The sequence below is a fragment of the Rhincodon typus genome, unplaced genomic scaffold (assembly GCF_021869965.1).
Source record: "Rhincodon typus isolate 14 unplaced genomic scaffold, sRhiTyp1.1 hic_rhity00002520, whole genome shotgun sequence".
Lineage (NCBI taxonomy): Eukaryota > Metazoa > Chordata > Chondrichthyes > Orectolobiformes > Rhincodontidae > Rhincodon > Rhincodon typus.
In genome coordinates, this window is record NW_025968158.1 from 1 (window position 1) to 15,740 (window position 15,740).

General features: G+C 38.4%; 1 protein-coding gene across 1 annotated transcript; it reads right to left on the reverse strand.

The window, feature by feature from the left end:
* tnfaip3 (tumor necrosis factor, alpha-induced protein 3) lies at positions 1-15,277 on the reverse strand. The gene is made up of 9 exons (XM_020516323.2): positions 14,988-15,277; positions 14,485-14,806; positions 8,992-9,182; positions 8,534-8,681; positions 7,399-7,569; positions 5,843-6,023; positions 4,166-5,223; positions 2,514-2,731; positions 1-1,612 (listed from the first exon to the last, which is right to left on the reverse strand). Exons 2-9 carry the CDS (start codon positions 14,789-14,791, stop codon positions 1,337-1,339), a joined length of 2,550 nt encoding a protein of 849 aa, XP_020371912.2. The 5' UTR covers positions 14,792-14,806; positions 14,988-15,277; the 3' UTR covers positions 1-1,336.
* Between the last annotated feature and the right edge of the window lie 463 nt (positions 15,278-15,740).

The window sequence follows — 15,740 nt, forward strand, 5'->3', positions numbered from 1 at the left end:
TCTCATTTCTTAGCAAAATAGTCAATTTAGTGCTGAATTATGGGGGAATCATTGTGCTGTGAACTATCATGCAATAAGAACTGGATTGAGAGTTGGAAGAAGAAAGAAGCTATTTGCATCATAGTTTAGCTTGGATTCAAGCCTGGATATCAAATGCTTGTTTAAAGTGGGTTAAGACTATTAGCAGAGATAAAATTGAAGTATCAGCAAATACACTAATGGAGCAGGGGTCCAACTCCCCTCTCCTCTAGTTCCTGTTCTCTACAGTGAACAACAAGAAGTGGGAATTGGAGACTCACCTCACTGAATGTCTTGCGCTCTTCAGGGTTACAACTACAACGGCAATTTACTTTTTCAACAAAAAATATTTCTATCTAATGGGGATAGAAAGTACTAAGAAGCTATGACCTGAAAGTCAGGCTAGATTTTGGCACAGAAAATGTGAGACAACAGATATTGTGGCACACTTAACTCAACAGGCCATAAAACTTCTCTTCATAAACCCTGCATGTTTTAAAATACATTTATGCCAATTACTCAAACAGAATACTATCAAGTAAAAATATAGAAGTATGGGTATAAAATGGCTAATACAAAACTTTGAACAAGTTAAACCTCCACTATTATTTTTCTTCCAGTGACTGTTAACATTATACTTTAGTACTTGAAGAACAAGCAACTACATTCAAGCATTTCCTATTTTACAAGACCTGTACATTTCTGATTTTGTGCCTAACTTATGCCAAGATATTCAGACAATACAAATAAGGAAATCCTCTTATACAAATTCATCATGACACTTTCAAAATTAGGCCACAAGATTTAATCTTTCCATAGACATACTCAAATTGGCACTCTACGGAAATAAACTGAGAAAAGAGATTGGTGCAGTTTAAGTGTTGTAACCTTTTGGGATCATCTGTAGTAACATCAGCTCTTATTCTTGTATAAGAAAATCTATATTACAGACACACCAACTGAAACTATAAAGTAAATTTGCTTATACATATAGATTTTGAAAATAATTTATTTTAGGGTTATTTTTCCCTTACACAATTATTAGAGTTATATTCAAGACATGTATTACAGTTACCACAAAATACAGAGAAATTATAGCTTGTTTTACAGTTTACCAAACAGTAAAGATTAATATAAAAACAAATTACGAATGTAATAAATAAATTTACAAATCAAATACATAGAAAATATCTACAAAGCCTTTCTGTACTGGAATATCCATCTGAGACAGAACGCTCACTCTTTCAGAGTGGTACCAAAAACAATTTATCCTTGTGCAGAAAAAAAAATCCTCCACATTTACTATTTGCACTGAAATCTATTTTCTTCCATAAGTGGTAATGAAAGCATAGCATTCATTGCAATACCCGTTGCACTTATTATTGCCAAAATGGTCACAGCCGGTAGCGTGGCAACGCTGCTTTGGTGGGTGACTTAGGAGAGGATCCCGGATGGTGCCACGATTGTTATGCCGACATTCTAAACAAAGTTCACTGTCAGTGGATGTTACATAGTTGTTACAATAATTCCTTGCACATTTAGTCCTCTGGCTCCTCAACTCACTGTGGTCGGAAGGTCGATGTTGTGATGCATTCTACGAAAAGTGCAAGTTAAAGAAACAAATCATTTCACCTTGAAGTCTGCAATACGTGCACAAACAAACCTTACTCATTTTCTACATTTTCTCTGCCTCTCATCAAATCTTTGCGCTGAAAGCACAAGCAAGTAGAATCAGTCTGTCCCTTTTTTGTGATATGAGGTATACAGGGATTCATTTTCGCTTCCTAAAAAGTGATAACACTTTTGCATTGACGTCACAGAGGACATAATACAAAGGCTTTACATGGTGGCGATGATTCAATTACGGAATGTGTCGCCTTTCCAAATCCTTCTATTTCTAGGAAACTCAAAAGCTAAGTTCTGACTAGTATTTCAGAACTGAAAAGTGAAATAGTGAAATGTCATAAATGTGATTACAGTAACATTTAGAGTCATACAGCATTTCACTTCAGTTTTCTGATCCATTTTTGCTAATATTTCAGCTTTTTTTTTACTATAATTATGTTACAAAGTAAAACCATATTGATTATAATCTACTCAAAAAAAACTTCAGAACTTTGGTCACATTCTTTGAACTTTATTGAACAGCTAGCATAGAAGTATGAAGTATTATTCTCTCTTGATAGTCACCAAATTCTTAGGTGTTAACAAATTCTGTGTTGTGAAAGCTGATTAGAAGTTGACTATTGCCACTGTTTCCCAAACAGCAAGTTATATATTCAGCTATGCAACTGGTGGGCCAATAGCTATGCTAACATTGAGACAGTAGATTTTCTATTTGTTTTCTTTTGGCTGGGAGGGATTTTGTGGGAAGACCTTATGAGCAACACAGAGAAAATATACAGAAGAGCACAATTATGAGAGTTAGGAGGGTATATGTTTATTAAAGTGTTGTTTAAAATTGTTTCGAATTGTATACATCACAAGCTACTCACAGAGCTGGAACGGTCTCTAGATCCCGTAGCTTCATTGTATCTCTGATACTGCGTATCTATGAAGCATTTTTGGCAATATCCTTCAAAATGACTATTTCCAAATGTGTTGCAGTCTTGACCCCGACAACTAGCCATGTTCTGGAATCGGTGATCAGCTGGAGGTGGCCGGTGAGAAGGTTGCACGTTCCTTTGTATTCTGTTCTGATTAACAGTTTCATCTTTGAAAAGCAAAAGGGAAAATGATTAAATGCAGTTTCAACTCCTGTTTTTAAAAAAGAAGCCACAAGAAATGCTGCGCTGTACAACAATATTTGATTATGGAAAAAATTAGAATCATATCAATTCTGAATAATGATGACCCCCAGACTGTCACCCATCACTCATTTTTGTTTTGTCTTTTTTCTGAAATGTGTTTAAAACAACATTTTGTAGTATACACTAGCAGAACTGATACCCACGGATCTACATCTTTCACTGGATGATAGAGGGTTACACATAATCAAATATAATACAATTAATCCCTGCATAATTATCATAGACTTTTTTCTTTCACATTGAAGTACACTTCTTAAAACCAAAATCTGATAAAGTGCCTTTAGCTTGAAGCACACTGAACCAAAAAGCAGAAAATGGTGCTCTCAGCCCTCTCTTTCCGCCTCACACACCACCATCCCTCACCCTCCTCCCAACCCCAAGCCCCACCCTCTCACACACAGAGAAAAATACAAAAACAAAATGACTAACATTAAAGATTTCTTTACCATGAAAACGTTCAAGATTTTTCTGTAACAAGATTATTGGAGTCTGTGACATTTATTACTACTTACATCCATGTGTTACTGACATCAGATAGACTCATTGAACATAAAAATTACATTCATATTCAGGAATCAAAAAGTGAGGGGTTTTTGCGTATTTTTGGAGCTTGTTCTGAAGATATTTGAATGAACTAAAAATTTCAGGAGAAATCAAAATTGCGGCTATGAAATCTGTAGAAAGATCTGGCATAGAATCATTGGATCCCTACGATGTGGGAGCAGGCCATTCAGCCCATCGAGTCACACTAACCCTCCAAACAGCATCCCACCCAGACCCACATCCCCCTACCCTATCTCCATAACCCTGCATTTCCCATGGCTAAGCCACCCAGCCCGCAAATCCCTGGACACTATGGGCAATTTAGCATGGCCAATCCACCTAACCTGCACATTTTTGGACTGTGGGAGAAAACTGCATCATCCAGAGCAAACTCGGGCAGACAGAGGGAGATTGTGTGCAAACTCCACATAGACGCCAGAGGATGGAATCGAACCTGGTCTGTGGTGTTGTGAAGCAGTAGTGCCAACCACTGAGTCACTGTGGCAAATGGCAGAAAAGTACAGCTGAAGGTAGACATTTTACCTGGGCCCAGCTCTTTCAGGCAGCCTAATTGGAATGGAGTTTACTTAAAATAAAACACTTTATTTTAAAAGCCATGACAATAATGGCAATGACTAATTTTCAAACTAGAGAGAAGATTTTTCACAGAGCCATCACAGAACTGAACTGGTCAAGATAATCAATAGTTTTCAGTCAGCTTGTGACGTTGTCAACAAATGCATTCTTGCAGAAAGGGCATGAATCACTTTGCCTGAATAGAGTACACAACTTACCAAGGTTTCTTCTATATTCAATAAAGCAGATGGTGCAATAACCCTCATGCTCTTTTGTTCCAAAATAGTGGCACCCAGAGTTCTTACATGGTTGGAAACCTTCCTTCAGTTCCTCAGGGATGTAGGTGGCTCGGCCCTTCTGGGTGCTTTGAGGAACATGTGGCCCAGCGGTAGAAGTCCATACATGAGAGGTTTGATATTGATCAGGCGTTGAGAGGTGACCCATATTCCTTATAATCTGGCTTGGATCTGAATGTGACCTCTCATGGCCCGAACGGAAAGAGCTAGAGTCCTCATGGGAAGATGAAGTATTTCCTTGAAATGTCCTCAACAAGCACATATTACACAATCCGTTAATTGTTTGCAGAGTGTCCTGGTGACATCTGTCACACTGACTGTGCTCCTGATTCAACAGGTTACCAGCACCTTGTTTAGTCCTTGTATTCTCCCAGGTTGAACCCACTCTCTCTGAGCTGGACTCTCTGTGACAAGGCATTCTCACCTCAGCAGTTCTATTATCAGTTGTGTTGCCTGGCACAGCTCTCCTGGTCTTAAAGCATCGCTCGCATAGTCCATTGTGCTGCACATTTAATGTGAAAGGGCAATTGGGAACCTTGCATTTCATGGCATTTGTTTCACTGAAGAGAGAAAGACTAGGAGCTGTTGGCGGTGCTGAACGTGGTCGAGATGATCGTTCTGGTTCTGTAGGTGTGGTTGCAGTGATAACCAGCTCAGTCCGAGGAGGGCAGCACCCTTTCTTTTTCTGCTGCTGCTCACGATTTTTCATGTTGCCGTCCATCTTCATGCTCTTTGCCTGCTCAAAACACTCATGGCAATACGGCTTTGTCTCTACAGAACAGTAGAAAAGGCATCCGTATGTGGCACATTTTTCTTCAATGAGAGACCCAAGATATGCAGCATTATTCATTCGGATCTGGTTACGAGCAGGCCTATTGCTCTCAGTTGGATTCTGCTGCCATCTCTTGTATTCATGATTCACCAGCTGGTAGTAATCTTCCACTAAATTCAAGTCTTCTGGAAGGTTGCCTTCATCCAACCTGAAACCACAAAATTAATGCAGGTTTAAAATCCATGCCTTGTAAACTTCATTTAAAAAAAAAACCCAACTATATTACAGAAATGAATTTCTTCGTGTCTCCAACACGGAGCCAGCTGGACATAATGGGAAACAACAGTTGTGTTCCTAGAGTAACATGCCATTAACTCCTGTAAATCTGCTGATCTTCCACCAAAAATTGGCAAAACAAACATTTCTTTAGTGAAGCAGTGATGGAAAAAGCTTCAATATTCAACTGACGTTTGCTCTACAACACTGAACAATGTACACAGCATTATTCAAGAGCCTGATGCACAACATTTAAGTCTGAGTGAAGAGTTTCAAGAGAAATTTTATTTTTGATAGTTAGATTTAACTCATAAGATGGAAGTAGCTGTGCATTAATGACAAGAAATTAACCATTGTATTAGACACCATAGCAGTGATTTAAGACACCCCTAGATGTTTCATTTGTATTATTGCCTGACTGGAAGTGGTAGGCAGATGTGCAGTTTTGCTTTACACAATGCAGTCACATGCAAAAATGAAGTATGTTTCTAACCAACAAATGGTACTGACAGAAAACAGGGTGCAACTAATCAATAAGTGAGCTACTTTACCTCGCAGCTTTAATTAAATGAGTGGTACCAAACTCCAGACCCTGGACTGGTATTTCAATAAGATTGAAGTACTCCTCCAGCAGTTTGGCTTTATTTTCCTCCTCTTTTGGTATTAGAAAGTGCACTGTGAACTCTTCAAATCGTCTTCTTTCATTGTGGACCAATGGAACAGCACGAATTTCTGTTTGAGCAGAACAGTTGACATTAAACAATTGTTCTCAGCACCTTCCTGTGGAACAAAGATTCACGTTGTGTGCAAACTTGTGGAAACTACAGCTCAGAATTATACTCTCTGTGGAAGCAACAAATGAGTAATGGATTAGCCACAATAATGGATTTAAATAATACAGGATGGATCAGCTAAGTATCAATTGCTTACTCTGCAATGCTGTTAGCAAGGAAGAAGTTACTTTAAAAAACAGGAAATAGCAAAACTCTTTGTAAGAATCCCAAAAAAGAAATCTCTGGATTACCATTATCTGTCTTACAGTCATGAAATTCTATACATAACTTTGGTTTTAAAATGATGGAGTCAGGTGATAGACATCTTAGTCCTGAAATCTGTCAGGTTCCTGGTTGGGGTCAGAAATTTGGGGTAAGCTCAGTTACACACATTCAGCTGCCATCACCCACATGTAGACTATCATAACATTTTCCTGCACAGCATTCTTCTGGTCAACACACCTTGCAGCTCCACTGGTTTCTCTGTCTGTCTGTCTGTCTCTCTCTCTCTGCACCATTCCCCTTCCCCAATCTCCATGCACTTCACATCACTATCATCTCAACAGCCACTAGTCACCATGATTTTACTGTTCTCTTCTACTTGTACCTCACAGTTACCTTCTACAAATATTCTCCCTTCCTGCTATTCACACTAGCCCTAGCTAATGGTCATAACCTACTGCTTGCTCCTTTCTCCTTCACAGAGGGCAAACACTGGGGAGAGGGTGAGACCTAAAAAGATGGGAGAGAAGATCAAAAGACCAAAATGGGGCTGTACCAACAAGAGAATAAAGTTTGGCCTGATAAACTCATGGGTTGGTGTATAATTCCAACACTTTCTATGTTTAACTTCCCACCATTTCCAGATCTTAAAACTTTTTACATGTGACTACAAATAATAAGACATGGACAATTTGCTAAACAAGGCCCTAACAAAGGATGCAGCAATGGCAGAGTGGTGTTGTCACTAGGCTAGCAATCCAGAGACCCAGGTGATGTCCTAGGGTCCTGGGTTTAAATCCCAACACGGCAGATGATGGCACTTGAATTCAATAAACAAAAATCTGGAATGAAAAGTTGAACAATGGCCATGAAATCATTGTCAATTGTTGTTCGTTCACCAATGTCTTTTAGGGGAAGAAACTTTTGTTCTCATCTGCTCTGATCTGCATATGACTCCAGACTCTCAACAATGTAGTTGACTCTGAAATGGCCCAGCAAACACTTTGTATCCAAAGGGAGTAAATACTGGCCCAGCCAGGAATGCTCACATCTCGTGAGTGAATTAAGAAGTGAAAATTTAGATTGATTTAAGAGAAATAACGTTTAGATACCTGGACTTCTGTCATCGATGGTAACAAGCGGAGAAAAATGTTGCATGTCATAGCCCAATACGATGGGATATTTATAGCATTCTTGTGGTGGCCAATGCAGTGGCAGGTAAATTCCTCCAAAATGCAAGGGAGCCAAGCTTGTGTTGGTACTAAAGCTTCTCAGCACCCTGTCTGTTGAAAGGAATTACTGCTTGTTAAAAACAACATTCTAAAAGAAGCATTTCACTCTGTAGAAAACATTTTGTGCTTTGAAAGTGAGATTTTAATTGAAATTTCTAAAAGGTAAAATACACATAACAAACCCCCAACCACCTCTGCAAATGTGTGTTAGTTCGGATACAACACAGATTACATTTCTGTTCAAAACATCAACTTCTAACCTTATTGACCAGTTATGTTGCAATTCACATTAGAATAGATGACGGTGGAATGAATTTACAGACACTACAGTATGAATTAATCCTGAACACAAGCCAGGATTCATTAACCACTATTACTGTTACTCTCACTTTTTCTTTCCTGGAGGCAAGCAGTCCTCCTGATACAAGATTTCATGGGATCAGCAGCCCTTCAGTGGCTTGCCCACTTCTTTCATGAGTTACTTATCATACAGAATTTCACATCAATCCCAATCTTGTCCTCATCTGATCACAAAATACACCCTTCTCAACCTAATACTAACCAATAACTGGTATTCTGGGTGACGTTGAACCCGGTCTCCACTTGGCTAACTGTAGGATTATTACCAGAGGAGCTGACAATCAATTTTCTAAAGGAGACCACTGCCACCGATGTATAAAGGACTTTAAAAAAAAACTATGTAAAGTCCAATAAATGAATTTGTTTTAAATTGCAACAGAAACATGAAATTCCTAGATCTATTGCCAAGGTAAACAATAAGTATATGCCTAAATACCATTTAATAGAAAGTGTTTGCACTTCACACCTCTTCCAGACTTCCATTTACTCTGATGAAAGTGAAAAACAGACTGCTGTGTAAATACAATCATCCACACAAGTCTCCACTCAATTATATCCTCCATGTATGAAAAGAAGATTAATAACCAGTGAAGAATTAGCTTCCTTTTATACTTTCCACGCATGCCCCCAATCCAGTACTTTGTCAAACACTCACCAGCAATAACAATGATTGGTCTTTTAAGGATATTGGCAAGAACAAAGATGTGGATTTCCTCTAGTGAATCGAAAGGTAGTCCAGGCTGGCCTAGATGTGAACCTACAGATGACATTTTCACCACTTTCTCCCATTCTTCATCCCAGTTCTGCAGAAAAAAATGGGTTGTTGTCAGAAATAACAAATACATTACACAAAGCAAAATCACCACATAAAATTTAAATACAGTCTCTTCACCAAAATCAGTGCTCAGTGTAATTAAATTAAACTTTTTTCCAAAGGATTACCACCAAACAAATTATGACTGAGCTAGATTTTTCTGAAGAAGGGTCTAGGCCCGAAATGTCAGCCTTCCTGCTCCTCTGATGCTGCTTGGCCTGCTGTGTTCATCCAGCTCTACACCTTGTTATCACTGAGCTAGATGATTTTGTAGTAAACACTGAAAATTCCTTATTCACCTTGGTGTCATACTGGAGGCCTGTGGCTTCAAATTCTTGTGATCGGATACATTCAATCTGCCACCGTAATTTGAAGTTTCTGGTGTCCGTTTCTTTTAGAGCTTCCCATAGTGTTCTCCGAAGGATAGGGTCAATGTCCTGAACTCCCCACATAAATTGGGATGTGGCATGCAACAAACAGTTTCCATCACCTGAGAGAAATAGATAGGGGAAAGAAACAAAATTAATCGAAGTTTTGCATTCAGAATAGAAAGCAGTATCCTTTAGGTTAAAAAAATGTCATAGTTTGTCTCCGAGTTAATATGTTGGTTGATTATAAATATTTTTAAAAAAAATTGTATGGCCTCTAGGTTCAGGACGAAAACTTTATTTATGTCAGAGAAACCATTCAAAACTAGTCCGCTGTTGATTGTGTTAACAAGCCCAGAAAATTTTTAGTTCACCAATGCACCAACTCAAAATATGCTTCATTGCTGTAACAATATGACATATAAACTGTAAGTAATTTCCCAGAATTCATTGGAGAACACAACAACATTTGTTCATAGAATATAAGTATCACTTAAAATGGAGCTATTTCCAAGAACTCACTCACTACCTTATCAGTCAGACACTAGTAACCCAGTAATAATTGCAGTGCTTGCAAGCTGCAGGCCATTCATTTTGGTGCTTGAAAGGGAAATGACAAATCCATATTTTGAAAGTAAAGCAACTGGGATCCCACCAAATCTCACTGCCCTTTGGTCTGCTTGAAATTTGAGGCACACTTCAGGTTTGTTATTCATTCCATTAATGAGCCAAACCTTTGATGCTTTAGGCAGAATGACAGGAATATTATCTCACACTAGAACTGGTGAAATGATTGGAGTTGAACTGCAAACAGTAAAGAAAGCAACTAAGGCCCATATGCAGAGTTGAAAAGCATAACATTAAATGATTTTTCATAAACAATGTGGATTAATGCAAAACATTAACTATACAAATACAATTTACACCTTCTTGCTAAAAACACAATATGAGTTAAAGGCAACAGTTTATGTACAAGGCCTTATATCAAGGCCTTACACATGATGGGCACTGTCTTGTTGAAGACTGAGGTACAGGGATAGAGGAGGCAATGGCCTAGCGGTATAATTGTTCGACTATTAATCCAGAGACTCCGATAATGATATGGGGATCTGGATTCAAATCCCACAATGCAGATGGCGGATTTAATTAACAATCTGGAATTAAGAGTCTAATGATGACCATGATGAAACCATTGTCAATTGTCAGCAAAACCCCACTCATATCCGTCTAGGAAGGAAATCTGCCATCCTTACCTGGTCTGGTTTGCATGTGACTCCAGACCAACAGCAATGTGGTTGACTCTTAATTGCTCTCAGGACAATTATGGATGAGCAATAAATACTGGCCTTGCCAGTGATACCCACATCCTGTGAACAAATAAGGAAAAAAAAAAGTGTCTGAGGTACAGGGGAGGGTTATCAGGGTGCAGTGGAGTGCCCCTATCTCTGAGCCAGCAAGCATTAGTTAAAGGTCCCACCTCATCAGAGGTGTGTCATAACATCAACACTTTGGAAAAAAGAAAGCCTGGGCACCTTCCCATATTCTTTAGTGCCACACCCAGCCAAAAAAGGAGGAGATCCATTGGCTACTGTGTGATGTAAGGCTTATTCTCGATTCCTCAAAAGTCTTTCACTTTGTTTTGCAAATTAAACATCATTAAGGCTGTAGGTATTCATAAAATGCTGCCTGTCACCAAGCATTCTACGAGCTAATATAAAGATATTTATTGTCATGGCAGAAATGTTCACATGCACGACCAGTTATGATTCATTTCACAACATCACACTGCTTTCCAAAGTGTGAAGGTACGAAAACAACATGAACCAGAACAAAAGCTACTGCAAGACGAAACTGGCCAAAACACAGCTTGCAGATGCTGGAGAATCTGAGAGAACAAGGTGTAGAGCTGGATGAACACAGCAGGCCAAGCAACATCAGAGGAGCAGGAAGGCTGACGCTTCGGGCCCAGACCCTTCTTCAGATTTTCTAATAAACCTAATACAGGTATTGAAAGTATGTTGCATATTTAAAGGTGCTTTCAGAAGTAATACTTAAAAAGTTCCAATGTATAATTTGAAGAGAAGCAGGGGGTTATCGCAACGTTCTGGTCAACATTTCTGTGGTAACTGGTATGCAAATTAGAAGCTTTGCTTACTAAACAACAGTGATTGTGTTTCAAAAGTAATACAGAAGTACATTTTGAGATCCCTCCTGACATGGCCAAACATTCAAATAGCCTCTTAATTCCCACAGATAGCCCTTTTTTTTTTTTTAGAAAACAGCCATAATCAACAACAATCCCTTCTTTTGGAAAGATGACTTCGAAAACACCATACAGAATAGAAAATACTGGAAGTACACAGCAAATATACATAATCTGTGTAGAGAGAAAGAGAGAAACAGAGTTAACAGGTAGGATTCTCCCCACACCACTGGGGTCCTGACATCAAGACCAAATTGGAATCGTCGCCTGCACTTGCTAGGAGCTTTTGTTTTCAGAGGCCACTTCTTTGAGGGATGGAGCCTTCAGCTCCAATGTCTCTGGAATGCCTCATGAAAGCAGTTTACATTAAGCTGATGGGCATTACAGTGAGCAGCAATTCCTTTCCACCCTGCAAAAATTTGTCTCTCGGTGGGAATGTATCAGGAAGCATTCCCAATGTGGTTCCCCACTATTTTCCTGATCCCACTCTGGGACCTGGAACATTTTGTCCCATATAATCAGATCCTTAAATTTCGCCAGAACTGTTTTGATGTAAGATAACAAGGTGTAGAGCTGGATGAACACAGCAGGCCAAGCAGCATCAGAGGAGCAAGAAAGCTTACATTTCGGGTCTGGACCCTTCTTCAGAAATCAGACCTGAAATGTCAGCATTCCTGCTCCTCTGATGCTGCTTGGCCTGCTGTGTTCATCCAGCTTTACACCTTGTTACCTCAGATTCTCCAGCACCGGCAATTCCTCCTATTTCTGTTTTGATGTAAACTTGAGTTGTTAACTTGGTTTCTCTCTCCATTGTTACTGCGTGACCCAAGTATTTCCAGCATTTACTGCTTTTATTTCAGGCTTCAAGCAGTATTTTGTTTTCTCATGGTAGACAAGGGAAGTTTGTCCAAAATGAATTGGTTAAAAAAATGAATAAAATTATAAAGAGTGGAGTTCATCTGAAATAGAATGGTGTTTTATACTGCCCAGATTTAGTGAATATTCCAAGGTTAGCATTACATTTTCAAATTTCAATACAGGAGTTTAAAAGCATGAAGCTTAAGTTCATGAATTTATTGAAATTATCCTCATAAAAGAATAAAGCTTATTGTTTACCACAAGAATTAAAAAATAAAATTATAGTAACATTTGTATCCTTGATCAAATGTTTTCCAAAGTATTTACATTGCTACACACTGATTTTAAGAAGGGTCATTTTATACGCAAAACATTAACGCTATTTTCCTCTACACAAATCCTTCTAGACCTGCTGAGTTTCTCCAGTGTTTTCCAGGTTTGTTTCAGAATACCAGAATCCACAGTATTTTACTATTATTTGATGATTTTTAGATTGTCCTCATAATACATGTTATAGCAGCCAAACTGAATATGGTGCAAGAATGAGTAACACGTGGACCAATTTGCAACAGAAATTTATAGTTCAGGTCTGCACATAGCTTACATGCAAAATCGACACCCATAATGGCAATAATTACATATCAGTTTCTTATTTGATTCATTTGTAATTTTTTTGTGGGGCGGAGCTGAAAATGGGGGAAGAAAAAGAAAGGGAAAATAAAACTGAGGCGGGTGTTATAACCAGATCTAACCTATTTAAGGCATGGTACACATTAAAAAGGGCACTAAAATTAATCATCACGGAATGCACAGAGTTCAATGTTCAGACTTTAAGAATGGGCCATACAAAATTCCCTGCACAATCTATGGAATTTCCAAATGAGTAGCAATTTGACTAACACAGCATACAGTCAGTCAGTCAGTCGCCATTTCTCTTTTGTAACGTGTAGCTGTCTGAGCCCTATTTTGTGAAGTGGAATTTCCAAGTGGGTGTGGTTGGGGAGTTAGGTACTTGGAATGTTTATACATTACACAAGTAAAATTTGATTCAACCAATTGCTGTTGGGACTTTTAGGGGAAGTTTTAATTTTAACAGACACCTACACTCTTCCCCATTTACAATATTTTCACATCCCCAGACACGTCAGCACTGAATCACTGAAAATACCTAAATTTCTGAATGTAGTCTGTACATTCTCTATTGGCAAATAACTCACGGAAAAAACAAACATGAATTCACAATTAATATTGTTCCCCACAGTGGAGACACGTATCTATAAATGTTCATGAAGGATTTTTTGGCTTCAATGCTTAGACTTTCTTAATGAATCTTTCAATCTTTTACTTCTTAAACTGAAAATGAAACTGCATGAGAGAGCTCTAGAAAGTTTCAGAATTATTTCAAATTGCTTTCAAAAAATGTATTGTTCATGAGCAGTATGAAGCACTATTATCTGTCCACAGTTAAGGAACAATACATTTAGGATTCAGCTGCTGTAGTGATTTTTACCGTAATATTGTGAAATACCTTGTACAATTTCTGCAAGCTTTCATACCTGAGAAACTGCCCAAATTTCAAATCTTTATGGGTGAATGTACAACTATTTAACAGCTGACACCAGCTGAAACACCTTTGCAAAAAATCCTAAACATTTTATTTGCACACATTCAATGCAAAATACATACATTAAATATATATAATCTTGAAATACTACGTACAAAGTAAAGCAATGAAATTTACAATTATATACAAATAAAGGTTTCATTTTAAATCAAATCTAATCAAACCAGATTACAATGGAGGACCACTGTACTAAGATGAATAGATCATTCAGTACTTGGCTCCTGAAGTAATCTACCTGTTCTTTTGTTTGGATATTAAAATATTACTTACACAGAAAATTTGCTTATTTGGAAGAATTAAATATTTGACTTTGAATGAAAAATTAAACATCAATTAATTGTTTGTCATTCAGCTAACTCCATTATGTTGAAACAGCCTCTACTACAACTTCAATTAATTTAAGCATCAAATATAGATACATAAACATTGTGCATAGACGCAGTATGATATCCACTAAACTGATGTTACATTTTAATGATTTAGTAGTATGTGACTATCTTTTTCAATCCTATATTCCATGGACAATGAGAGCTGATTAAATCCTTATTCTGCATCCAGATATTTTGTTGATGTGAAGGGCTGAAATTAAGTATTAGAAAGCACATAATCTTCCAACCATTAATCCTCTGGGCAATCAATATACATCCTCCCTCTAAAGTGCTAGTTCTTTTACGAGCAGTGTAGATTAAAGACATGACACCACTTTCAAAATTGTAGAAAAATGAGTTGTAAATCTTACCGTTTGTCTTCAAAGGCACAAGTTTCTTGACCTCTCTGCACCAGTTAAGGTTCCTGTTTTGCTGAAGGGCAGCCTCTTGGGCCTTGTCAAACAGAGCGTCTTGGATTTTAGTCCTGAAACGAAGGTTGAAATGACTCAGTCGGAATAGCTCCACCGTGTACCTGTGAAGGCTCCTGAAATGGTGAATCAAACCATTGGTGCAGTCCGGTCTGACTAGGTCATTGGCGATCCTCTCCCTGAGCCTCACCGTCTTCGTCAAGTTACTGGCGAAGAGAAACTGAGGCAACAAACTGCCTTCAGCTGCCATCTTCCACAGCAGCCCCTGAAGGAAATGGACAAAGTCAGTGAGTTCACATTAATGTTTGTTACACTCAAAAACAGCCAGCTCCTGATGAATGAAGCAATTAGGCAACTCACATTTAGAGTTTAAACAAAAATCAAGCATGCTGCAAACAGAGCACGCAAAAAACACCTGCTACTTGCAAGTCAGAAACAACATGTACCTGTTAAATGGGTTTTCAAACCCGTCTCGCTCTGGCCTTGTTTGAAGTGTGCGGAATCCCCTTCTTCTCTCGTCTTAAACTGCAAAGCTGCTGCAGGCTCTGGACTACACTCGCATTACAATGAGTTCGGTTTGCAGACACTTTTTCTCTCTCTCTATCTCCCCTCCCTTGGCGAAAGTCAGAAGACAGAAACTGAACAAGATGAAAAGGGAAACCACGTCGGGACTTTCCAGCGGGGATTTCCGACCAGACTCTGCTCTGACTTGTCCTGGTCACCGACAGAGGGAGCCCCGGAGCCCAGCTCACAGTCTATCTGAATCTCCCGCTTGTACAAAATCTAATCCCAGTTTGGATCACTTTTTTTATATATTAAAGAAAAGGATGTCTAAATATTCCAAAGCATTCATTTTAGACATATCTAATAAAGGCAAAATACTGCAGATGCTGGAAATCTTAATTAGAAGAAACTTTACCAAACTCGAAATGCTAACTCTGTTCCTCTCTCCAAAATGCTGACCTGAAGAGTTTTTTCAGCATTCCCTATGTCTGCATTAATTTTGGACGGCAGGCTGATATAGGGCAAATAAAAAAAAAAGCCGAGGTCAGAGTGCAGTGAAGTATCACATGTCATAATACAATATATTGCATTTGGCCTATTATTGCTTATTCATTTAGAGGAATCACATCATTTGAACTGGCTTATGAATGGCTTCAGGAATTTTGTTGCCACTAAAATGGCAACAGGAGTTCACA

What these genes read in the sequence shown, in the direction of transcription:
- tnfaip3 (XM_020516323.2), bottom strand. Translation starts at nt 14,791, where the DNA reads ATGGCAGCTGAAGGCAGTTTGTTGCCTCAGTTTCTCTTCGCCAGTAAC. An exon ending in TGTGCCTTTGAAGACAAACG is followed by an intron (nt 9,183 to 14,484) that starts GTAAGATTTACA and finishes TATTTCTCTCAG; the next exon opens with GTGATGGAAACTGTTTGTTG. An exon ending in TGAATATAGAAGAAACCTTG is followed by an intron (nt 2,732 to 4,165) that starts GTAAGTTGTGTA and finishes TGCTTTTCAAAG; the next exon opens with ATGAAACTGTTAATCAGAAC.